Source organism: Vanellus vanellus (assembly GCF_965231255.1).
Source record: "Vanellus vanellus genome assembly, chromosome: 24".
NCBI classification, from domain to species: Eukaryota; Metazoa; Chordata; class Aves; order Charadriiformes; family Charadriidae; genus Vanellus; species Vanellus vanellus.
This window is the reverse complement of record NC_138929.1, coordinates 1815937-1840271: the sequence shown is the minus strand read 5'-3', so window position 1 is coordinate 1840271 and position 24335 is coordinate 1815937. Positions and strand designations below refer to the sequence as shown.

General features: G+C 61.6%; 2 protein-coding genes across 2 annotated transcripts in view; both read left to right on the top strand.

Annotated features, from left to right (window-relative positions):
* The window catches only part of LASP1 (LIM and SH3 protein 1), a 33865-nt gene extending 11409 nt beyond the window's left edge, over nucleotides 1–22456 (top strand). Inside the window, exons 3-7 of the mRNA XM_082494978.1 lie at nucleotides 7191–7275; nucleotides 15484–15591; nucleotides 18691–18847; nucleotides 18982–19079; nucleotides 19407–22456. Coding sequence (XP_082351104.1) covers nucleotides 7191–7275; nucleotides 15484–15591; nucleotides 18691–18847; nucleotides 18982–19079; nucleotides 19407–19580 — 622 coding nt within the window. The 3' untranslated portion in view covers nucleotides 19581–22456. The remainder of the gene's footprint in view (nucleotides 1–7190; nucleotides 7276–15483; nucleotides 15592–18690; nucleotides 18848–18981; nucleotides 19080–19406) is intronic.
* RPL19 (ribosomal protein L19) overlaps nucleotides 1–24335 on the top strand; it is a 389457-nt gene that overhangs the window by 288818 nt on the left and 76304 nt on the right. The window lies entirely within an intron of this gene.

Here is a 24335-nt window from a genome sequence, read left to right as displayed (position 1 = left end):
GGAGCTGGACGGGCTCTGGCTGGCTGGAGGAGACTCCATTGACCTGATTTAGCCGTGCAACAAAAAAAGCCTCATCCGTGGCGGGACCAGTGTGGCCTCACTGGGGTATCTGGCCGAGGGCTCGGACGCAGGGTCATCTTGTGGGCTGTAAAGCTCCTTTTTTTGGAGGAACTGTGCGCACTGGGGTTTTTTTTATGGGTTTTTCAAGGCTGGCGAGCAGCCGCCCGCTCCGTGGATGGCTTCTGCCGGGCTGGAGGTACTGCTGCGGCGCAGCGACCGAACCGCTGGGGCTGTCTGTCCCCAGGGAGGGGGGACCTCTGCCAGCGGGGCTGCCTCTGCCATCGCCCTCCTCCTCCTCCTCTTCCTCCTCCTCGCCTTAGCCGGCTGTTCCATTACTTTCTGCAGCGTGTGAAATCCGGGGTGGCTTTTCTCAGCATCTCCCCTGACGGGTGTAATCCCCCGAGGTCCTGCGGAGCTGCAGATTAAAGGGGGGTATTTTTTCCTTCTGCCAGCCCCGGGCAAGGATGCGATGCCGCCGCCGAGCCTTCGCTCCATCACGTGTCCCTCTGCCCCACATACTCGCGTGCCGCTTCGCTTAATCTGACAGCAGCCCCCCGCGGCGGGGGCTGGGGCAGGGGGAGGGATCCCGCCTGTGCCATTTGTTCGACTCTAATCAGGAGGAGGACGGGTGCCAGCAGCGGCTGCGAGGAGAGACCCCGAAGCGCGAGGCCGATCCCCCGGCCGTCTGGCGGCTCTGCCCTCCAGACCGGCGGGCTCCTCTCCGTCGGTCATTAAAATAATCCCTGTCTGCCTGGCTGATGGAGCAGCTCGCGGGGATGCCGAGGGCTCGGCGTGCACCCACCCGCCTGGGCTCTGCACCCTCCTCGGCTGCCGCAGCATCGCCAAAGCCGTGGACCACCGGGTGGGTCCCCGAGACCCACCGAAACGCGGCTGCCTTCCCGCGTCACCCGCCTGCATCCCCGTACGCTCAGGCGGGGGAAAACACTGTGATGCTCCTACCAACGCACGAGCAAAGCGTTTGGACCTTGTTGTAGCATCACCCAGGGACGTGAACCAGGGGCACCTCCCTGCGGGCAGCTCGCACCGCTGTGGTTTTTGTTTGGGTTTTTTTTTTTTTTCCCTGGCTCCCATTTGTTCTTGAAAGGTTACTGGTTTTGCCTGAATAGCTATTACTTAGCAGCAGACTTTACACAAATGTCACATCCAAGGGTGCGTGGGACTAATTATTTCCTTGCAGTTTGTCAGAAGAGGGATGGTTTGGAGCCGCTTCCCCCCGTTTGTCTTCTCCGCTGCTTGTGCCTGAAGCCGTGGGAGCCCGGAGGGGTTTCCAAACGGCCCTTCAGGGCTCCATCTCCCCTTAACGTGACTTTTATTCCCTGCGTGGTCCTCTACCTGTTGCACTGACTTAGGAAACGAGTGTTTCTGCAGCAGAGGGAGGGAGCGAAGGGCAGCGGGGAGGGTGCGCGCGTCTTAGGGGAGTGCGCGAGTGTGACGCTGGCCGGGGACCCGCTGGCGGTGGCCAGGCGGGATGCAGCGTGACGGCTCCCGCAGCGGCCGCCAGAAAGCCTCTTCCTCCGCGGACCTCAGGCTCGGTGCTGCGGGGATGCTGCTGCGGTGGGCGCCGAAATTCCTGCTGGTTCCAGCTGTGGAAGCCTTGGGCTCTGGTGCCTGTTGGCGAGGGCGGCTGTTCGGTAATTGCAGGGGTGGTTTTGGCGTGTGTCGCTCACGCTGCTTCTGAAAGAGCCGGGCAGGTTGGGCAACACACACCCTCCCCCTTCCCTTCTTCCCCAGCCAAGACCTATTTACGGTGCCGGCTGGGGGAGGGCGGTGAGGACCCACAGCTCCGCTTCCATCCGCGGCTTTTGAGGCTGAGAAAGGGGAGAACCGGGTCTGCTCCGCCGCGAGACCACCCCACGCGGGGAGGGACGAGCCCGTCCTCGCCGCGGGCGCCCCGTTCCCACGCACAGGCTGCCTCCCGCGCTCCCAACCCAAGGCAGTTCACTCGCTGCCTTCTCGTTAAGATTTAATTTATTGCTGACTATTGCTGTGGCTGATGCTCATGCAGAGGAGATGGTTTTCCCCTCGCCGGTGTGCGGGGCAGGGGTCCGGGCGTCTGCGCTGCCTGGGCAGGGGGAGGCGCTGGAGGCGGTGGGGGGGGGGCTGTCGCTGCTGCTGCAGTCGGGCACCCCCGGCCTGAAATTCCCCGAGGACTGAGACGCCGCCCCTCTCTGGGGCAGATCTCGCCAGCTGGGGAGAAAAACGATGCCTAATCTTAGGGGAAGACACTCGCCTTGCGCCTTTCGTCCTACGCCGAGCGCAGACGGACGGATTACTCCCGCCTGCGAACGGCAGCCTGCAGGGGCTCGAGGCTGAGTTAAAAGCTGCCTCAAACCCTCGGGAGGTTTCCTCAATATCTCACAGAAGCGGAAACCTAATTCTAGCTTCGTCTGTGCGGGCTATGGCGATCTCTTCCTCTCCCTGGCCAGGCTGCGGCCGCGGTGTTCCCATAAATGCAAGAAGCAGTGCTCTTAGCTGCCCTTCAGATTACTTTTGATTTTATTTTTTTTTTTTTCCCCCTGCATCCATGGCTTTTCGGTTTCTCTGAGCTCCGCGGGGCTGAATTTCTCCGTGTCCAGCCCTCGCGGTGATTGGGGCTCCCCCCCCTCCCCATCCCCGCATCCAGCGGCTGCTGCTGCTGGGGACTCGTCTTCTCCCAAGCGTTATTAGCATGCCCGGGGCATGGGATGCGGTTGCCATGGCAATGCGATGATTTCGGCTGGCAGCACCCGCAGATAGTACGGCAGCTCCTGGGCCATGACTGAGCCGTAAACGCGGCTCCGGCTGGTGCTGCGCATCACTTAAAAATTGCATTTGCCCTTCACGGGAACCGTCTGTCTCCCTGCGGCTTTGCTGCCAGCCCGGGGCTGCGCGCCCCCCTCCGTCCCTGCGCCCTCCGGGGGACGGGGCTCTTAAAATTGGGGCTCTCTGTAAAAGCCGCTGCTGAGCAGCGGGAAAAATCCTCTGGATTGGTAAAAAGGTGGTGGTGATGGCGCGTGGCCCTCCTCGTGGGACGGGGACAGAGCTCCGTTCCCGTCCCCGCGGCAGGTCTGGGGCTGCTCTGCACAGCCTGTTGCCATCCTGACCTGATCTGCAAACGGAGAATTAGCGGTCTTGGGGGAGGGGGGGGGGGAACAGACGACTTTTGGGGTTTGAGCTGTTTGTACATCAAAGGTGGCTTTGTTTTCTTTGACCTTGGGACGAGTCAGGCGGTGACTTCCAAGAAACTCAGGAAGGGGCTGCAGGATGTGAGCGGTAACTCGGGTAAAACAAGAGACGAGTCCGAGGAGTGTCCTCTGGTGCCCCTGTAAGCTGAGGAGGTGCACTTACTGGATTAGCACTACCCTTAATTAAGCTCCAGCTCCCCCGGCAGCTGCCTGATGGCCCCGGGGTTTGGACGAAAGAACTGCCCATCTCCTGCCGATGGCGTTCGCTCCCGTCTCTGCCCAGCGGGTACCACACTCCCCATCACTGTGGCGCCCCGTGAGAAGGGGGAAGAGGATTCACCCCCGCGAGCGGCGGAGGTGCAGCACCCCTTGAGCAAGAGCTGTCCAGTGCAGACTCCTTTTGCACGCGCTGTCCTGGCCACCACGAATGGGTTTTGTCACCTTCGCGGTGACAAAAGGCAGAGCGGTGAGTCAGGGTAGCGCCGACCCAGACCCCCCCACGCCAGCGGCACCGACTGCCCCCGATGTCCAGAGCGCTTCAAGAAACGGTAAACCCACACCCGGTGTCCGCCCGGCGTCCGCCGTTCCTGGGGAGCGCAGGGCCCTCCCGGAGAATGAGATTTTATCGTTATTGGAGTCTCAACGCAGGAATTCCTCTGCATCAAGCCGCGGGCAGTAGCTCTCGGTGGAATATCTGCCTTGATATTGAGTCCCGGTGCCCGAAGGTAGCGGGGAAGGGAGCCTGAGCTCGCGTTGTTATATCCCCCCTAATCAGATTAATCTAAACAGAGATTAAACCATACCCTTCGAGCAGTTGGTGATCTGTTGTTTGCGTAAAACTGATTCTTGTCCTTTCCGATCTTATTGCTGGATGTCGAGGGGGGGGGCATGGAGGGTTCATTTCGGCTTATTTTGTGTGGGTACCGCTGTCCCCTCTGTGCTCCCCAACGCGCTGGGGAAGGCTGAGGGCTGCCGGGGGCCTGGTGCCCGGTCCCCGATGGATGCTCACGGGATGGCTGTCCTCGCGTGTGCTGGGGTGGGCAGAGCATTTCATTTCCCACCCCTCGGGGAGCCCGCTGGTGACTCCCACCACCCCCAGAGCAGTGGGCAGGTGGGGTGGTGGCGATGGGACGTGGCAGCAGGACAAGACCTGGAGCTGGGAGGAGGTGGTGGAGGCGGTGGTGTACTTTTTTTTTTTTTGGCAGTCGGGCTGGGGGTGGGTTCCCCTGCCGCGCCATGCCGTGCGTCGCGGGGCTGGGGCTGGGAGCAGGCAGCGAGCTGCCGCTTGCTGAGTTGCCTTTTCCCCTTTCTGCAAACCACATCTGCATTGTTTGGTTTCTGTGTGTGTAGCGGGGGGGGGGGGGGGGGTTCTTTGTATTTTTTTTCAGTGAGGCTGAGGCAGCTATTTTTATTCTCGAGTTTCCTGCACTGCTGCTTTACCGAGGTATGTGCTGCTCTTGCAGGTCTGTGGTTGCCGGTCCGCTGCTGTCCCGCTCCCGCAGCGCTGCTCCGAGGCAGCAGCTTTCCTCCCGGCTCCTCCACGAGCAGCTGCCTTTCTGCTCCTTTACCCATATTTGACCGCACTTCGATCAGCCTCGGGCAGAGGTGCTAATGCCGATTCTGTAAATAGATAGTTGCTAATGCCGGAGCGCGCGAGCTCCCCAGGCGCAGCCTCTCAGGACCCACCAGGACGTGTTTCATGTGGTCTGGGAAGGGACAGGGGTTGCGGCTGTCCCGTGGTTTGCTGCGTCGCTGCCAGGTGAGAGCTTGGTTCAGCCGCCGGTTGGGCTGTACGGATGGAGAGGTGGGAACTGGAGGCTGCGGAGTCTGTGCCAGCCCTGCAGCTGGGGTCAGCGCCGTGCTCGAGGGCTGCAGGTCCCCAGGAGTGAGCGAGACCTCCTCGAGTCCTCTGCGAGGAGCTGCACTCGGTTCTCGGCATCCCAGACCGGTCTGGGTGGGAAGGGCCCTCTGGAACCCCCCAGTGCCACCCCCCGCCAGAGCAGGGGCACCTCTAGCAGTGGCACAGGACACCTCCAGGCGGGTTTGGAATGGCTCTAGAGGGGGAGACTCCCCCCCTCCCCTCTGCCAGTGCTCTGCCGCCCGCACGGGAGAGAAGTCCCTCCTCGGGCTGAGATGGAACTGCTGATGGTCACGTTTGTGCCCGTTCCCTCTACCTCTGCTCTCGTGCGCTGCTCGGCCCCGGTCCCCTCTTCCAAGAGCGACGGCAGCGAGAGGGCAGGTGGACTGTGTGGCTTGGCAAGGGGATTTTTCCAAGTTCTCGCTTGTATTTGAAACCGAGCCGCAGCGTGACGTGCTGCCCTCATCCCACACGTGTTCCGCCTGACCCAGGGATGGTGCTGTCTCTGCGCCTCCCGCCCGCTCTCCTGCAACCGGCCAGTAACTTTCCTAAAATCCTGCAGTCTGCTTCTGCCACCCAGTTTGGGCGTCCCACTTCAACTCTTGTGAAAGGGAAACCTCTGACCCTTTCAAAAGGCGGTTTTCCCCTTCTTGCTCTCCGCTGTCTGCGTTATGAACCTGGAGTGCTGCTGGGGGATGTCTTCGGTTTCTTTGCCGTCCCATGAGAGCGTTTCCCATCTGTTCCGCGTCAGGTTTCCTCTCTGGGCTTTTTCCTGGGGAGCGTTGTGGATGGAGGGCTTTGCCAGCGCCGGGCAGGCTGCAAACCTTCCTCTGGCTCAGAGTTTCCTCCGCAGCGCGCGTGGCCCTCCAGATGCGGCGAGGGTGGCTGCCGGGACCGGCTCTGGCCGTGGGCGAGAGCATCCTCTGTGACGCGGGACGGATGCGGGACCCCGAGTGAAGGACCAGGACCGGAGCGGTAGAGCTCCGCGCCGTTGGGACTGACCCTGCCACTTCTCGGCGGCGTGAGAGAGTCCGGTGGGAACTGCCGTGGGGGTCTGCTCAAGCCCAGCTGGAGGCGTTTGCACCCCAAACCTCCCCTGTGATTTTGCCTTTTGCTCTTTTCCCTGTCTCCTGGAGGTGGGAACGGCCGCGTGAAGTTCACCCCTCTGCTTGGACGGGGCTTGAGCAGCCTCCAGCTTTAGGGTTAGGCATTTACTTTCGGCCGGTACGTGAGTTTGCCCTAACTGCTAATTCGCGTTGTCGGTAGCAAAGGCTGCCCGCGCGTTCAGAAACTGCTGTAGAACAGCTCTTCAGCGTAACAGCTGCTGGCTTGTGGCCACGCCGCAACGGAGGTCTCCCGCTTGGCACTCCCCTCTCAGCCATGTCCTGAGGTCTCACTGGACACGTTGAACGGGTGCGGATGAGCAGAGCAGCCCATGCCCCAGGACAGGCATGGTTACGCTGGCGTGGTTTGTGCCAGGGCCGTGATATTCTGCTGTACCAGGAAACCGTAACGTGAGGCTGGTGTGGCTGAAACTTCAGTAAAATAAGCCGGTAAAACCGCCCGGCTCCCCTCCGGCCCTGCGCAGCCGGAACAGTGAAACGGGCACAGTCAGCGTAAACCAGAGCGTTCGCAGCGTTTATTTGGACTAATGTTACCCGGAGGACTGCTTCGTGAAAAATTGAAGATGTGTTAAGGTCTCTCCAGAAATCAGGCGCGAACCTTGAATGGCTTTGTCCCCTGGGGGGGAAAAACCCCTCCCCTTCCCCCTTTCTTGATAAAAATGAAGATAATATATCGAGATTGGGAGAGAAGCCAGCGAGAAGCGTGGGTCTGCTGGGGAAGGCGGTGGGCGCAGGCGAGCGTGCGCAGTTGAGGGATCCCATCGCCCCAAACGGCTGCTGCGGGACCCGCGTGTCCGTGTGTCTGCGGCCCATTGTGCCGCTGCTGCTGCTCTCACCGCGGCGCTCTGGAGCGGGACCGGAGCGCTCGGCTCTCCTGGGCACGGGGTGGACGGGAAAGGGCGGTGAGCGCCGCCGCGGTCTGTAGGGATATTGTGCCTGATGGTCTCTCCCTTCTCTCCCCAGACACTACCCGAAGCAGTCCTTCACCATGGTGGCAGACACTCCCGAGAACCTGCGCCTAAAGCAGCAGAGCGAGCTTCAGAGCCAGGTGAGCGCCCGGCTCCCTCCTCGCCCCGGGGCCGCCGTACTTTCCCCCCATCGCCCAACGTTCTGCCGGGCTCCTCCGGTGCTTTCCTACACCCTCGCGCAGAGGAGGGAGAGGCGGGTTTGGGGTGTGTGTCCCTCCTCTCGGGTCTCGCCCATCTCGGCTGTGTTTGCCCTTCCCTTCATCCGTGGCTGCTGTGACCTCCCGGAGGTGGGAAGGGTCCGGAGGTGGGAAGGGTCCGGAGGTGGGAAGGGTCCGGCAGGCACTGCTGCCCATGCCTTCCGCCAGTTCCATCTTTTCCCGGCTCCCATCCAGCGACACAATGAGGTGGAACGGCAAACGGCCTCATCCGGAGAGGCGCTGACTCTCTAGGCGGGTATTTCAGGTAAACCCCAATCTTGTAGGGCTTGAAAGCTCTGGCAAGCGGAAATAAACAGATAGGAGGGATAAGGACTGGCACAGATAAGGGTTTCTTTCTCTGGTGGGAAGAGCGGAGCCTGTTTGAGAAGGGTGTTGTCCAGACACGTCCCGTTCTATACCCTGAGGGTGTCCCTGGATCAGCAGAAGTCGCCAGCCTTGGCGCAGGGCTGCCGGCCGGGTTCTCGCACCCGTAACTCCCGGTGATGGTGGTGGGAACTGGTCCCTTGGGTGGGCCAAGGAGCGGTGCCTGGTTTCCGTCTCTTACTCCCAGACACCGAGAACAGAAACGCGAGCATCAGTTTTGCAGGGAGACAGGCGGGAGGGCAAGGCTGGCACGGAAACGGGCAGCTTCGGTGGGCGACCCTTCTGTGCGGGGCTTTGCTCTGCTGAGAGCCTGTGTTGGAGCATCCGAGGTGGCGCCCTGGACCGTTGTTGTGAGCTTCCATGTCGCAGAACTGCAGACGTGTGCTCAGACTGCGCTGCGCTGGGAAGCAAAAGCATCCAGCGGCAATTTTTGGCTTGAGTCAGCGTCTCAGGAGGGCACAGGATGTGGCAACTGTTCGGGGAATCTATTTAATTTCGCTTTCCCTTTGAAAAGGGGCAGAAATCCTGCCCGGAGGGTTGTCAGCAGAGGCACGTTGGCTTAGCTCAGCGTTGTGGCAGCGCTGGTGCTGGGCAGAGGGAGGACGGCACGGGGTTTGCCGTCGCCTTTTCAGGGTGAGCAGTCATTTCTCGGGATCAGCGCGCTCCTCTCCCTGCTGTGCTGCGAAAGAGGCTGTGACCTTCCCTCCTCCTCCTCCTCCTCCCGTTAGCCTGGGAGCTGAGAGGCAGACTGCCTGGGAACGCATCCCGCTGGAGGAGGAGGAGGAACCTCAGGACCTCACCTGTGAGATGGAGCTGGTGGTGCCTGTGCAGTCGGCGCCGAGTTTTGAAACCTCCCCTTTTGTAAGGTCTCTTCCTCGGAGCAAGTTGCCCAAGCGCTCCCGGGCTTGCACAAGCGCCGCTTGGCTCAGGCTCCGAGCTCGAGCTCAGCCTGGGGTTGGCTTTGTGTTTCCTACAGCCGTTAAGGGGACACGGTCGCTTTTCCATGGTAACAATCGAGGTCGTGCTGCACTGAATGGTCTGGAGTCTCCAGCACTGATTTTACAGTGCATTCAGGCTCTTCGATAGCTGTTGCTTATCAAAGGAGACCCCGGGGAGGCAGCGTGCTCCTCTGCCTGGGCTTTTCTGTTGGGACTTTCAGCTCCTGTTGGGGTGCGGGAGGTGGCCGGAGGCAAAACCAGCTGCCTGGCGGGTGGGGGGGGGTCTTTATTCTTTCAAGCTGCACCTCCAGAAGTTGGTCGCTACAACCGAGCCGCCAGCAGGACCGCTGTCCCTGCGGGAGAAGCAGCCGTGCCCGGCTCCCCGTGCTCTCCCGGGCTTCGGGGGCTGGAGCTGGGGTGGCACAGGGCTGTGAGAGAATATGTCGGGAGAGGGGCTGGGGTGCCGGGCAGGGTCTTCCAGTTTGCCAGACACCAGCACCCCACCTTTTCAGTGCTGGTTTCACACCGGGATGAGCTGCAGAGAAGGACTTCTCCAAGTGGGAGGGAGAAGGGGGGGCTGGGGAGGGATGCGGGAGCAGGGATGCGGGAGCAGGAGGGAGGGATGCCGGAGCAGGGATGTGGGGCGGGGAGGGATGCGGGAGTGGGGAGAGGGATGCGGGAGCGGGGGGAGGGATGCCGGAGCAGGGATGCGGGAGCAGGGGGGGGGAGGGATGCGGGAGGAGGGATGCAGGAGCGGGGGGGAGGGAGGTGTCGAAGCTGAACCAGGTGGAAGGTGCCAGGCTGAAGCGCCTGAAGCCCTGGGGAGGGATAGATCCTAAACACACTTCAGATAAGATCTTAATTCCTCTCTGCCTTTGTTCTGCCTACAAAGGGAGTCTCCTATTTTCCAAGCGCCCAACATTTGTATTTCTCCAAGCTCCAAGCGCTCCAGCTACAACACTAGCAGCCGCTCTGGGTTATTGACAATCCCTTCTCACTAATTGCAGGAGCTGAGCAAACCCCTGGGGACGGGAATAGGTCGCTTCAGCCCTTCCAGAGCAGGCAGCGGGGTTCGGTCTTGCTAATTAACTGGATGAACTGGAGCTGTTAGCTGAGACGGGGCAAGGCTGGCGGAGAAGGGTTTGCTGGCAGCCACGGCAGCGTGGCAGGAGGTCGCCTGCGCTACTGTTGGCCGGTTTGAGTGCCACCTAAAAAGTGCATCCTGGCTAACAGGGCTGGGACAGGCGGAGTTCTGCACGTGGGTCTGGGAGTAAAATCCCTTGTGGAGTAAGATCAGGGTTGTGTGGGCAGTGGCATCTCGCCTTCGAGCGTGCGTTTGCCAGCCAAGCTCAGCCACGGCCGAGCCGTCGGTCCTCGGTGTGAGGCTTCCCCGAGCGCGTCTCCCTCTGGAGGAGCGGTGGCTGGGAGAGCAGTAGGAGAAGGGGGGGCAGCAGTAGGAGAAGGGGGAGCGCTGGGTCTGTCTCCTCTGCGAGGGATTTCTCACTGGTGGAGGGTCATTCCCTGGCAATGAGAGTGATGCTCCCCAGCAAGTTTTGCCCATTCCTCTGGAGCGGAGCTCCTGCGGGGCCGGAGAGCCGCTGTCCTTATGGATGACCCCGAGGAGGCTGATCCCGTGTTCCCTCCCACCAAAAATACCCCTGCCTGTCCACCCTGGCGTGACTGGGAAAGCCAAAGGTTCAGCGGAGCCGCTGCTGGTGGGCATGGGGCAGCTGCGTGCCGAGCCGGAGCGGTTTCATGTCGCTGCCGATGCCTCCGCTATTTGTGTCTGCTGAGAAGGCGTCTCCTGTTCCGGTCACTGGTAGATGCTGGATAACGATGTCTTGTGTGCGGCTAAATGAGTCTTCGAAGTGACAGCTTTTACGCCTGCAGCCTTCTCTTACAGCCCACGTGTGGCAAGAAAATTGCTGGTTTCTCGTCCTGTGGCTTCTCTTTCAGGCTCTTAAAACGGGTGGTTTTGGGTGCAACCCTTCCTGCCGGAGGGTGGAGGCTCCCGTGGCGTGGGAGGCAGGTGCCCGTCTCCTGTCCCTCCGGCAGCGCGGCGGCTGTCCCCTCGGGGAGCTGCCGTGGGCGACGTCGGGACGGGGACACAGGGAGGGTTCAGTGAGCCGAGACCTGCGATGGGTTGTAACGTGCGAAGGACCGTTCTCCGCCTCCCGCGGGATAACAGGAGGATGGAGGCGTTGTCGCTCTCCTTCCTATCGTGGAGGGGACAATTCCTCTGGGAAAATTAATTGTGGATCCCGTTTTATTAGTAGTAGTATGGTGGGGTGAGGTGTGGATACAGCACTGTCTGCATCACTCCGCTCCTTAACGCAGCCTGTGGGCGAAAGGCAGCCGCGAGGCAGAGCCACGGGGGTGGGCATGTGGCTCCCAGCCCCGCTCGTGTGCCCTCGGGACGTACCCCAACCGCGCGTTTCTGTCCCTCCTTATCACCCGGCGTCACCCGCACTCGAGTTTCCGAGGGAGCAGGACGCCGGAGCGTGGCCGGAGCAGGGATTCGTGCCTCCCTCGGGGCAGCCCGTGCTGCCAGCGGGATTCCTCCGTGGCCGCCGGTGGTCGCAGGTCCCCTCTCCCCGCCCAGCGCTGCCCGCCAGACTCCTGCCTGCACAGCCCGGTGCCCATATAAGGGCAGGGAGAAGCTGAAAAACGCCTTGTCTGAACGCTTCCTCCCTCCTTTCCGGCCCTCTCGCTCAGCCCTGGCGATGGCTGCAGCCCGCCGGGACGCGGCCGCTCAGTGCCGGAGCCAGGAAGGGCTGTGGATGCTGTTAAATTGCGTTTTCCCAGTGCTGAGCACGGGGACAGTGTCTGCCTCGTGGTCGCCTGTGCTTCTTCCCAGCATCGCCCCCATGCTCGTACCACGCTCTGATGTCCGTGGCGAGGCGTGCTGGGGTGCGGGAACCCCAGCGGGTTGGGAGCACCCGCCTTGGACGCGTGTTTTGGGTTAGACCTGCCCCCGGGTACCAGCATCTTCCCCCCCGACTCCTGGATCGGGTACCCCTGCGGTCAGGCATCCCCGTACGGCAGTTTTTTAGGGCTAATTTCCTATATCCTGAACGCTAGAGGGGCAAAAATCCCACGGGAGGTGGAGGGGGGTGGATTTAGGAGGATAAAAAAAACACAGAATTTATCAAAGGCGCTGCTTAGCCTTGTGATTACCCTCCTGCCTGGTGACTCTCTGTCTTTCTAGCCTGGATTTCTTACATCTCGCCAATTTGTGCGTTCGCAGCCGGCACCCGATGCCCCCCCCCGCCCCTCTCGGGGCCGGCGCAGCAGCAGGCTGCGGGGGGAAACCCCTCTTCTTGCGAGCGGCGTCTCCGAGCCCCGTGGCGGGGCCGGCATCCCGCGCCCAGGCTGCAGAGCTCTCGTGGAAAACAGCCTTTATTGCCAGCGGAGCAGAGCAGGGACAAAGAGAGCCGCGTCGGCCGCCTGTCGCTGCGGCGGAGCGCGCTGGGGCTGACTCACCCCCTCCTGACCCCCTCCCTGCGTGTGTGTCATCGGCTTCGCGTCGCGGCTCTGTTAACCTTTGCTTCCTCCTGCCCCGTGGTTAACACCTTGAGGCCGCTCCTTCCTAATCGCTGATGATGGAGATATGCTCTCTAACCCAGCTAGCAAAAGTTTGGGGGGTTGGTTGTTTTTTTTTTTTTTTTTTTCTCGGCCTCTTACTGCTTCCGGCAAAGGGAGACGTCTGCCTCGAAACCGGTCGCTTGCGTTCCTCTGATGTGTTTTGGCATCTCGGTTGTATTAATATCTCCCAGGGTGGACTCTGCCACTCGGTTCGTTAAGCCTTTGCTTTCTAATGTCATAGAATCATAGAATCAGTGAGGTTGGAAGGGACCTTTAAGATCATCAAGTCCAACCATTAACCTACCCTGATAAAAACACCACCACTCCTAAACCATGTCCCTAAGCACCTCATCTACCCTTTTCTTAAACACCTCCAGGGATGGTGAATCCACCACCTCTCTGGGCAGCTTATTCCAATGTTTAATAACCCTTTCGGTGAAAAAATGCTTCCTAACATCTAATCTAAACCTGCCCTGACATAACTTGAACCCGTTTCCTCTCGTCCTATCACTTGTCGCCAGGGAGAAGAGGTCAGCTCCCATCTCTCTAAAACCTCCTTTCAGGTAGTTGTAGAGGGTGATAAGGTCTCCCCTCAGCCTCCTCTTCTCCAGGCTGAACAACCCCAGATCCCTCAGTCGTTCCTCATAAGGTTTGTCCTCCAGACCCTTCACCAGCTTTGTAGCCCTTCTCTGGACACGCTCCAACACCTCAATGTCCTTCTTGTAGTGAGGGGCCCAAAACTGAACACAGTACTCGAGGTGGGGCCTCACCAGTGCCGAGTACAGGGGGATGATGACTTCCCTAGTCCGGCTCACCACACCATTCCTGATGCAGGCCAGGATGGTGTTGGCCTTCTTGGCCACCTGGGCACACTGCTGGCTCATGCTCAGCCGGTTGTCCACCAACACCCCCAGGTCCTTTTCTGCCAGGCAGCTTTCGAGCCACTCCGCCCCCAGTCTGTAGCGCTGCATGGGGTTGTTGTGACCCAAGTGCAGGACCCGACACTTGGCCCTGTTGAACCTCATACCATTGGCCTCAGCCCATCTGTCCAGCCTGTCCAGATCCCTCTGCAGAGCCAATCTACCCTCAAGCAGATCAACACGCCCCCCCAGTTTAGTGTCGTCTGCGAACTTACTGAGGGTGCATTCGATCCCCTCATCCAGATCGTTGATAAAGATATTAAAGAGAACGGGCCCCAGCACCGATCCCTGGGGGACACCACTTGTGACTGGACACCAACTGGATTTAACTCCATTTACCACCACTCTCTGGACACGGCCATCCAGCCAATGACCGATGTCGCATTAGAGTTAGAAACCTAACGTGACTCGTAGGTGGCACCATCTATCTCAGGGTTTCACCCTCTTTGCCGGGTGGGGAGAGGAAACGTTGTGTTGGCGAGCAAAGCACCGAGCTCTGGGGTATCGTCGCTGCTGTGGCCCGTACAGCCAGCGGCGAGCTCTCCGGCTGCCCACCGCACAGCTGGTGCGTGGCATCCCCCCCCGCTGCCGCCGAAACCCCCCGAGCCGTGGGCACCGAGCCCCCCTGCAACGCGGAAACCGCGGTGTCTCGTTTTCCCCTGGAAATCTCTTGTTTGTCATGTTGTTCTGCACCAGAGAGGGGGTCAGGACCTGCTCCGTGGCGCGCTGCGTGCCCGCTGGCTCCGGCGCCGGGGGGCTCTCACCCGCGCACATCAGCTTGGCACAGATGCTGCCGGCTCCGGCGGGTCCCGCTCCGGCGGCAGGCGAGGCCACCGGCCAGCCCGGATGGCAGCAGAGGTGTGTCTTGGCTTCTCCAGAAGATGATGTAAAACATTTGGCGGCTTTTCCGGAAAGGTGTTTCCAGGCCCAGCTGGACGCGCCGTCTGGGCGGGAGGCAAACACGCGGGGTCTGAAGGAGCGTCTCCCTGGGAGCGTGTGTTGGGGGGGGGGGATTTCGGCTCCACCCCGCCGCGCCGCCGGCTCTCTTGCCTCCCAGCTTTATCCTGGCACCGCACGTGAGCCCGGCGCCCACCTGCGAGCATCCATCCTGCCAAGCTCTTTGTTCGCGGGGCCACCCCAGCTCCCCCTCACCCTCCGGTGGTGACCTTCTCATCTTGGTGACAACATCCCACTGTCCGCAGAGCACTTGGTGAGCTCCGGGGAGGCCAATCCCCGAAGGCTCTTTGCTCCCCAGATGGGCAGAGGCAGCTCCCGACAGCCGTCGGCGCAGGGTCGGATCCTCGCCGGGAGGATGGAGGAGGTCAGGGCGTCTCTCTCTGCACATCTGCTTCCCCCCGTCATGAAAATGAGGCGTCTTTCTGGCCGCTCGCGTCTGGAAGTCGGCAAAGCCGCTGTGTCGGGGCCGGGCAGGCAGCTGAGCGCCGCTTCCTTCCCCGCTGGAGCCGCCGGGTCAGCCGCTGGGCTTCGTTCAGCCTCTGCAGGAGCTGCTTCTGCTTCTGGGTGACCTGGGTGGGAGTGGTGGGACCGGGGACCAGGACCGGCACATCTGGGCTGTGGCCATGTGCTGTGTCAGCTCCCTCCTGGGAGAACTGGAAGCTCCGGTCTTAAAGCTGTGTAGAGCTATGTTAGGAGAAAAAAAAAAAAAAAGGGGGGGGGAAAATATCAACAACAAAGCAAACTGGGATTTTTCAGCTGCTGGGTGTGATGGGAAGGGATGCTGATGTCAGTGTCTGGCAAACACAAATAAGGATGCTTGTGTTTCGCCCCCCTCCGGTTTCATTACGGTTTTCTGGGTGTGTTCCTCCCCAGAGGTGGCCAAATGTCCCCCGACGCGGAAGCGCTCTTGTACGGGTGTAGCTCGTAGAACCCCTCGGGGCCCTCAAGCGGGCGGCTTGCCGTGGGTCAGCTGCCCCGTGGGATGGGACCGGGGCGCACCGGTATCCCACAGGAAATTCAGAGTTAAAGGCGAGTGACCCCAGCCCCCGCCGAGAGACAAACGAGGTCAGCAGACGCACGGGAAGCTGTTTGTGCGTTTCAGCTCCGGCCGGTGCCCCGGGTGGCTGTCACGGGGCGCAACGGGGGTCTCCTGCGCGAGGCAGAGGCCGGGTCAGAAAGCTGCTGCGTCTCATGAAGCACGTGGGTCGCCGTGTTGCTGAATCCGGCTGCCGCGCGCACCAGCTTTCCCCGCTGTTTAAATCTGGTTTTGTGGTTTGTTTTTTTTTCCTCTCGTTTGTACCCCCCAGATTCGCTACAAGGAGGAGTTTGAGAAGAACAAGGGGAAAGGCTTCAGCGTGGTGGCTGACACCCCGGAGCTGCAGAGAATCAAAAAGACTCAGGATCAGATCAGCAACGTGAGTAACTCCTCATCGTGAGTAACCCCTCGTCTCTGCGGGTGATATTGTGGTGACCCTCCTCCCGCCGGAGGGGGCCGGGGGGGCTCTGCCTGTGCAGCCAGGAGCGGACCCGCACCCTGACGGCTGCTAACGAGCACGCGGGGCTGCGGCATCTTGAAAGTGTTAATTCTCTGACCTGTTTGCCTGGCCATCGTGTGACCCTCTTGCACCTCTCGGGGCTGCTCCGTGCCGGCAGATGCCGCAGCCGCATCCGGAGGGGTATGAGAGTCCTTCGCTTCTCCTGAGGTGCTCAAGTCCACGTTGACTGTGAGACGCAAGGAGGGGAACAGCGGAGAGTGGCATTCGGTGGGGGCAGATAATGGACCAGAGGTAGTCTCGTCCACCCCTGACTGTCACCGTGACCCCCGAGGGACTCCGGTGCCTCTGGCTCGTGTTTGTGCATGGAAGCCCCGGCCGAAGGCGCACCTCTTCCTCCTGTCCCTCTGCAGCTGTGACCGTCCCCTGCCAGGCTCTGCTTGCCTTGACCCCTCCCGACTCTCCTGCAAAGCCCTTTCCAGCCCTGCGGCTGTCGGGGGAGCGTTTGCTGCAGCTGCTGTCGGTTTGTGCCGAGGCTGCGCGCGGTCCCCGGGGTCCCACCGCCTGCTGTCACCAGCCCCGAGGGTGGGACAGGCGACGTCAGCCGCTTCCCTACCTAACAGCCCTCATCCGGCGGCGCAGCCTTGCAGGGAGCTCCGCGAGGTCCCTCGGCCGTGCACAGCATCCCTCCCGCCTCGGCGCGGAGACGGGGGGCTTCCCGGGGGCTGCGCACAGCGGCACCTCTGTCCTGCCTTGACCTTGTGGAAGGGCAGCTCTGCCCTGTGTCTGCGAGAGACCCAGCTCTTCCGTTTCTGAGAATTACATTAAGACCGTGCCCCGGGTTCGCTGGCGGCTGGCGTGGCAGCCCGCGCTTCCCCCCGCAGCCCCGGTCCGTGTCCAGGTGCCGGCGGTGGGTACGTGGCAGACGTGGAGGTCTGCGCGTTGCCATGGCGAAGGAGGAGGATGCGCGCTGGCACGTATAGCTGCGGCACTGGCTGCGGCACACGTGGGCTATCTCCGTCCCCTGCCCAAACTTGCCCCTGCGCTCCCGGGCGTCGCGCCACGGGAACCCGCAATAGCGTCTGCCCTCAGCGGGATGGCGGGGGGTTAATTAACCTTTAGCCGCCAGTGAAAGTCATGCCGTTCCTTATCAAAGGTCCGGGAGCTGTTGCAAAACCCCGGCGCACAGCAGCAGGCAGGGCTGGTTTCTCCCTGACCAGCGAACCCATCCCTGGAGCGCAGCTCTGCGTGGGAAAACTCTGGTGTCCGCTCCACAGGCGGCTTCTGCCGCCCCCTGAGCTGCTCTCGCTCAGGGAAAAGGGATGGATGGAGCCTTCAGCATCCCATCTTTGGGGACAAAGCCGCCCTCTGCTCCCCGGGGTGTCCAGGGGAGGAGGGTCCGGGCTTGCGGGACTGCAGGGAGAGGGAGGACGGAGCCCGGGAGCTCGCAGGCGCTCGCAGACACAGGAATGCCGGGCAGGGCGGGAGGAGGTTGTTTATTCCCTCTCCTTCTGATGCCTTTGTGCAGTTCTCTGGCAAGTACTGGTGTCTCCTGGGGGAGCTGTGGGTTGTCTGCACACCAAACCCCAGGACGGCGAGGGCTGGGGAAGGATTCCCGCGTGGGAAATGGACCTGGCTGGAAGATTTTCCCCTCGGGGACAGCTTCTCAGCGGGGTCGGAGCTGGCAGGAGAGGAGCACAGCTTCCCTGCCGCCCAGCGGGGCTGCGGTCTTTGGTACAGAAAGCACCGCTCTCTTTTGAGAGAAGCTGTGGAGGTTTGGGTGGGGGGCGTTAAATAACACAGCAGAGAGATGAGACCAACCCGTGTCCCTCTGCTCGGCCCCCTTCGCCCTCCCTCGGCCACGGTAGCCGTTTTTAGCTGTCTCCCCGTGGGCATCTGGCTGCCAGCCCTGGGGTTGTGGTGACCCAGTTCATCCCGACGCAGAAACCAACCCAGTCCCCGCGGAACGCCTGGCTCCGCAGGCAGACGGGCGGCAAAGGGGGCTGCCCAGCGCCGCACCGCACCGCACCGCTCGCTGGGGCGCGAGCGCCTCCGCAGCACCGGGGTGCCCCAAAACACCCTCTGCGGAGGGAGCCGACACGGTCCCGCGCGCGGGGGGAAACCCTCCTGGGTCATGGAGCTGTGCAGAAACCTGAGCCTCTGGGAAACGCCGTCCTGAGGGGGTCCCGGGGGGGAGCGGGGGGGGGGTCCCCTCGGGGTGTTCTCCTTCCCGGGAGGGCGGCTCTGCCCCCGGCTCTGCGGGGAGACTGCTCTAGTGCCCTTCAGTAAATAACTGTTTAACCAGCAGACAAATGGGCTCCAGGTGCTTTCCGATGGTGATGCACTCATTAACACAAGTGGCTATTAATTTTTACGCCCACGGCCGGGCGGTTGGGTTAACCCTTCCCTCCTGCCCGCGGCGGGGGAAGGCTCGGCCCCGCTGCAGCTGGTGCGTTTGGCGCTGGCTGCTTTGGGTCGCCTTCAAAGAAAAACCCCCGAGGCCCTCTCACGCTTCGGGTAAAGGGAGATCCGGGGGCAGATGTTGGAGCGGTACCTCCGCGGCACCCGCTGTCCCCGGCCGTGGGCTGGCGAGTTGTGCAGCAAAGTCGGCGTGTGTGGGGGGGGGCACTTCCTAAACGCGCTTCTGCTCCGCGCCCCTGCAGCCTGCGGGCTTGGGGGGGGCTGCTCTCGCATCTCACCCACGCCTGAGAAAATTGCCTGTCCCGCCCATAGGATGCTTAAACCTCCTCCTTTCTGTGCCACAAACGGGTCTGAGCAAATGTCGCTGGGGAGAGGGGTGGGGAAGGAGCCCCCCGGGACCGCAGGGGGGGCTGTGAGATGGCCCATGCTGAGTTCTCGGTGGCAAAAAGGAACGAGCTGGGCTGAGGGGAAGGACATTGCCGCCGCTGAAGGGCTGCGGGAGCCGCGGGCGTTGCTGGGGTCCGGGCTCGGCGCGGCGGCGGGTGCTGCAGAGCTGTCCCGGCTGCGCTTGGACCTCTCCTTCCTCTCTTCTCGCTGTAGATAAAATACCACGAAGAATTCGAGAGGAGCAGGATGGGCCCGAGTCCCAGCGAGGGCGCCGAGCTGGAGCGCAGGAACTCCCAGGAGAGCAGCAATTACCGGAGACCTGTGGAGCAGCAGCATCAGCCGTCTCACCCCATCCAACCCAGCAACCCAGGTGGGGCGGGGGGCTGCGGGCGCGTGCTGTGCTCGTTTCAGGTGGGGCGGTGGCCGGCTCTTCTTTGCGAGGGGCTTTGCGTGCCCCCCGAGTCCCAGCTCCGCTAACGGACCCGTCTTTGCCCCCCCCCCCAGTCTACCAGCAGCAGCAGCCGCCATCGTCTCAGTCCTACGGCTACAAGGAGCCCGCGGCACCGGTCTCTACGCAGCGCAACGCTCCTTCTGGAGGGGGGGTGAGTACAGCCCAAGGGCTCGCGGCGCCCACCCCAACACCGCCCCCCCCCGGTTTCGGGTCAGGGTTTGCTCCGCTGTGCGGGGGAAGGGTGGTTTTGAAGGGGCTGGCGGGTGTGATGCTGCGTGCCTGGTCTCTGCTCGCCACAGTTACCGCCGATGCCAGCGTCCCTCTCTCTGTCGGGTGAAAACCTCCTGGATCCAGCACAGCTCTTGTGTGGGGCTCGGCGGGGCTCCCTGCCCCGGGCTCCCCCCCCGGGTGGCAGCTCTGCCCGTCTGGGGCAGGGTGCGGGGAGGGTCTGTGCCCGCTGACCCCTCTCTCCCCACAGAAGCGTTTCCGCGCCGTCTACGATTACAACGCGGCTGACGAAGACGAGGTCTCCTTCCAAGACGGCGACACCATCATCAACGTGCAGCAGATCGACGACGGGTGGATGTACGGCACGGTGGAGCGCACGGGCGACACGGGCATGCTCCCCGCCAACTACGTGGAGGCCATCTGAGCCGCGGGAGGGGACGGGGCGCGTGGCTGACAGCGGAGCCCCCAGCCCGCGCCGGCCCCCGTGTGTGTGTGTGTGTGCGTGTCTCTCTCTGCCCCAGCATCCCTTATCCCGCGTGCTCTGCTGACGCCCACCGGAGCCGCGTCCTGACATCTCGGTTACTCTGTGTCTCTGCAGCCGCCTCCGGTTTCTCTCGCCAATTTAGCTTTGTTCTAGCTCTGTCGGGACCGAGGGACTGTCTGCAAGGGATGGGGGGGGCTCGAGAGACCAAACGGCCACAGCTTTCCTTCTCCTTCGGCCTCCCTCCTCTCTTGCCCTCCCGAGCGCTCCGGCATTTCACGGCTGAGAGAAGCGGCCGGAGTTCCCGGGACCTCGGCAAAGGGAGAAGGAGACCATCTGTTAGGACCAAATTCCCCCGGCTCTGGCGGGGATGGGCAGAGGGCAGCGATGTTGGGGCGGACGGGGTGAGGGATGCTCGTCCCCGGGGCTGGCGGGAGGGTGGGCTGGCAGCCTCCACCCTGCACCGCTCCGGCTCGTCCCATTGCTTCTCCCAGCTCCTCTGCGCCGTGTTTCCATTCGGTCTTTGCTCCCTTCAGTCCTCGAAACAGAAAAACAGTCGCAGTTAAAATCTTAAAATCTTTTTCTCCTCGGGATTCAGAGCGGCTGCTCTGGACAGCCCTGGAAGCGGCTCTCGCGGCTTCTGCATCGGGCTCCGGCCGCCTCGTTCCGCCTCCCCCTGTCCCTCCGGGGCCGAGCCGGGGCCGTGCTGCCACAGGTAAAGGAGTAGCCGCAGCCTTGTGTCGCCTGGAGGCTGCTGCTCCCGCTCGAGGGCTGGCGATGGCCCGGGCTCCCCACTCCTCCGCACTGGGGGGGAGCACTGCGACACCGAGACCTCACGTCCCCCCCTGCAGCTCCAGCTTTCTGTCTTTGGGCCGGGGGGGTCCCCTGCGCCCCCCATGCCGGGGCAGCCTCTTCCTCTTAGCAGTGGTCGCTCCCCAAGTTCACCCAGAATCTTCCTGCTTTTCTCTTGCTGCTTGCGGGGCTTTTGGGACCCTCCTGAGCCCTCCACCTGCCGGGTGGATGGTCTGGGGAGCTGGCAGGATCAGCCCCCGTCCCCGTGCCTATTCTGAGCCACATGTGAAAGATCCTCCCCTCTCTGCCGTCGCACTGGGGACCGTCCTGGGTGACTGTCCCCTCCGGCAGGTCGGTCTTGAGTAGCAGAACCCGGGGTTTGGCACCCTGAGCCACCCTGCACCTCTCGTAGGTCCCCAGCGGCGGTGGCTTTTGGGGGCACTGCTGACTTGGGATCACGTCGTGGACCAAAATCTCAAAGCACATCCCTGTCCCCTTCTCTTTTGGGCTCTGAAGGTGCCGGAGCTGGATGGGGGCAGGTATAACTGGAAGCCTGTGCGGGGAGGGCGGGAGCGGGATGCTTTTCTCCTGGCTCAGAGTGGCCAAACGTTGGGGCAGTGGTGATGCCGTTGTGCTGCCTCCAGCGTTCCCGCAGCCCCACGGCCGCTCGCAGCCCCGGCTCAGCCCGGACCACGGGAACCAGGCAGCTGGAGGGGACCGTCCCCTCGCCGGGCTGTGCGGGGCTTTGCGCTGCACCCCAGGGCCAGGATGCTTCTGAGGGGAAGCTGCCGCCTTTGCTATTCCCAAAGGAAAAGGGAATCTAGGGACCAAATCGGCTGAGTTGAGACATTCCTTGGCTCTTCTGGGGGACGCGTCCTTGGGGACGGTCTCACGGAGGGGGAGAGGGTCCCACCGCAGTCCCCTTTCTCAAAGCACACGGGGCTGCGGGGCTGGTGCGTGGACGGTGCCGGGGTTGGGGTAACCGGAGTCGGGGGCTGCTGGAGCAAATGCGGTTCTGGCGGGGAGGGGGGTCCTGGCAGGGCAGAGACCTCCTGGAGGACGCGAGCTGGGGAGAGGGGAGCGTTTTGCTCCTGGCTCGTTCCCCAGCCGGCTGGAGTGGGATGGGGGGAGTGTGACGGGGACTCCTGGCACCGTCATCACCTCGGGGTGAAAACGGGACCCCCAAAGCAGCCAGGGTGGGCTTTACGGGATGGGAATCCCGGTTGGTGCTAAAACAAGCGAGCACAAGAGCAGGGGAGAGGGGGCGGCTGGGCAGGGGGGGGCTGCGTCCGCCTGCTAATCCTCTTCTTAATCACGTTCTTGTCTGGGAATGGGGGGGAGTATCAATGTGAATAAATCGTTTTTTAATGGACCAAATAACACAGGCAATTATGTTTTGGTATACAGACCTTTTTTTAATGCTACCTTGAAATCATTGCCCTAATTCTCCCCTCCCACGCCCTGCCCCTTCTCCCCTGCCATGGGAAACAAACCTCTTACTGCTTGATTTCTGCCTTTTCTCTCGACTTATGCACTTTTTTGCCTTTTTTCATAGCTGAAAAGCACCTAAACCTGTATTTAAAATAAATAAATAAATAAAATAGTAAAAAAAAAAAAAAAAGTCAGAAAAATTAAAAGCTAAATTGCTTCTCATCACATGTAAAATAGACCTCGTCCATCCCAGCTTCCCCGGTTGCGTCTCAGTGCTGAGCTTAGAACGTGTTTTCTTCCGGATCCGTCGCTTGATTGGGGTTTGTCCTTGTGTACTCCTTCCCACCGGGTTGAGCACCCACCAATAAAAAAATGTTATTTGGCCTTTTTAACCGAACCATCAAATGGAACAAACGAACCGATTATCTTCCTGGTTTACTCGAATTAAAAATAATAAAAGTATAATTTTTACCTGCCGATCGTGCTGGGTTTGATTGCAGTCACTTTTCTGGCTTTTTTTCCCGCTCCCTTGGGACACGGTGGGGCTCTCGGGGCTGGGGAAGGCTGCGCAGCCGCGATCCTCGTCGCTGCCTGGATCCTCTGGGAATGGGAAACACCGGCGGTGCCGGGAGCCGACCTGGGATGCAGCTTCTTGGCTTGTCCTTTGCTCTCAGCGTGGCTTGAAGCCAAGCGATGTGCTGGAAGTGTTCGGACCCCCCACCGCAGCGTGTCCTGCCGATGTGCTGTGGCCACCAGGTGCCATGGAGCTCCGGGACATCAGCCTCGAAATTCCGCCATGCGCCAGGATGGAGAATCCCCCGCGGAGCACAGGGAGGAGGCGGAGGCGATGCCTCCCCGCTTGCTGACCCGCTGCGGGGTCGTTGCTCTTGGGGGCCAAACACCATTTACGACGTGGCTCTGGGATCTGGTGGAGTTCGGGTGCCGGTGGCTGCTCCCGAGCCCCGACCCACGCAGGAGGATGGTCAGCTTTGCTGTGGGCAGCGCGGCGTGGGCACCGGGTCCTGGCTTCGCCCGACCTCACTGGGAACGCCGCACCGCGACAGCCATGTCCTCCTGCCCCCAGCCAGCCCTGGGGCTCAGACAGCAGCAGGCGACAGCTTAGCTTGGCCGCTGCAGCCTCTCAAGGTGGGATTTTTCAGCGTTTAGCAGTGGGAAAAGAAAATCTTGAAGGTGTGTGGAAAAGGGTGTTATTTTCATGTAAAGCATGAGCCAAAAAAATTAAAATAAAAAGGCTCTGTGGCTGTTGCTGCTCACTTAAAACCATATTGCTTTGAACCATAGTGAGGCGGGTGGTGTGACACTGAAAGCGAAGGATGCTGCGGTCCCCCGGGAGTACCGGACTCCGAAAGGTGAGAGTTCAGAGCGGTCCAAACTGATCGACATGGCTTTGCAATGGCCAAAGCTCATTTTTGTTTCTTTCCCCATACGGTGGGCCCTTTCCCAGCTGCAAATGGGGGGAGGGGGTTCGCATTGCCCTAAGCACCCCCATCACCTGGGCAGCGGTTTGGGTAGGAAGGAGCGGGGGCAAAGCGGGTGGGCACACAGTGCCTCCCGGGAGCCCCACTCGCAGGTCTGGGCTCAGCCAGTGCTCCTCCGCCCCGGGAGAGGCTGAAGCCCCATCTGACCGCCTGTGTTTATCCCTTTATTTTCCGCCTGCCTGCTGGAAAGCGGCTCCGTCAGCTCCGGCATCATCTCTCCATCCTGAGCAGAGCGAGCGGTGCTCCGGCTGGGAGGGGAGGACGCGGGGGCTGGCGAGCGAAGCGGCGACTCTCCGCCGAGCATCCCCTTTCCACGCCGCGGGGAGCCCGGCAGCTCCCGCCCCACCAGGCTCCTCGCTCACCATGCTGGATATCTTCATCCTGATGTTTTTCGCCATCATCGGCCTGGTGATCCTCTCCTACATCATTTACATGCTGTAGAGCAATGCTGGGGAAGATGCGGCTCAGCATCAGCCGTGCAATCGAAGCGTCCTCCAGGTGAGCCGGCTGCTCCTGCTCCCGCCAGGCTTTAATTTCTGGGAAGAAACATGTGCGGGGATGGGGGGAGAGGGGGGGAGGTTTGGGTTTAATGCTGTTGTCTTTGGCTGCTGCTCCCTCTGCCTGGCTGAGGCAGCCGAGCTGACAGCACCAGCGCAGCTGGTTCCTGCTGGGGGCTGGAAGGGGGGACACCGGGGTTTATTTTCTAAATCAGGCCATCCTCGCCCGCTGAAACGTGCACCGGCCATCGTGCGGCTGCTGGGTCCTCCCTGCTGGGTTTATCATCCCCTTCCCCTTCGGAAAAGCTGCTCACTGCCTTCCACAGTGCTGCAGCACGAGCTTGTGGCTTTTGTTCCCGTGAGGGAGAGAAATAAAACAGCTTAGGGGGAGAAGCAAGAAGGGACGGCGGTTGCATCATTTTAAAGGAGGGCAAAGGGGGGGTCCCCCTCGTGCCGGGCGAAGTGGGGGTGGCTGCTGC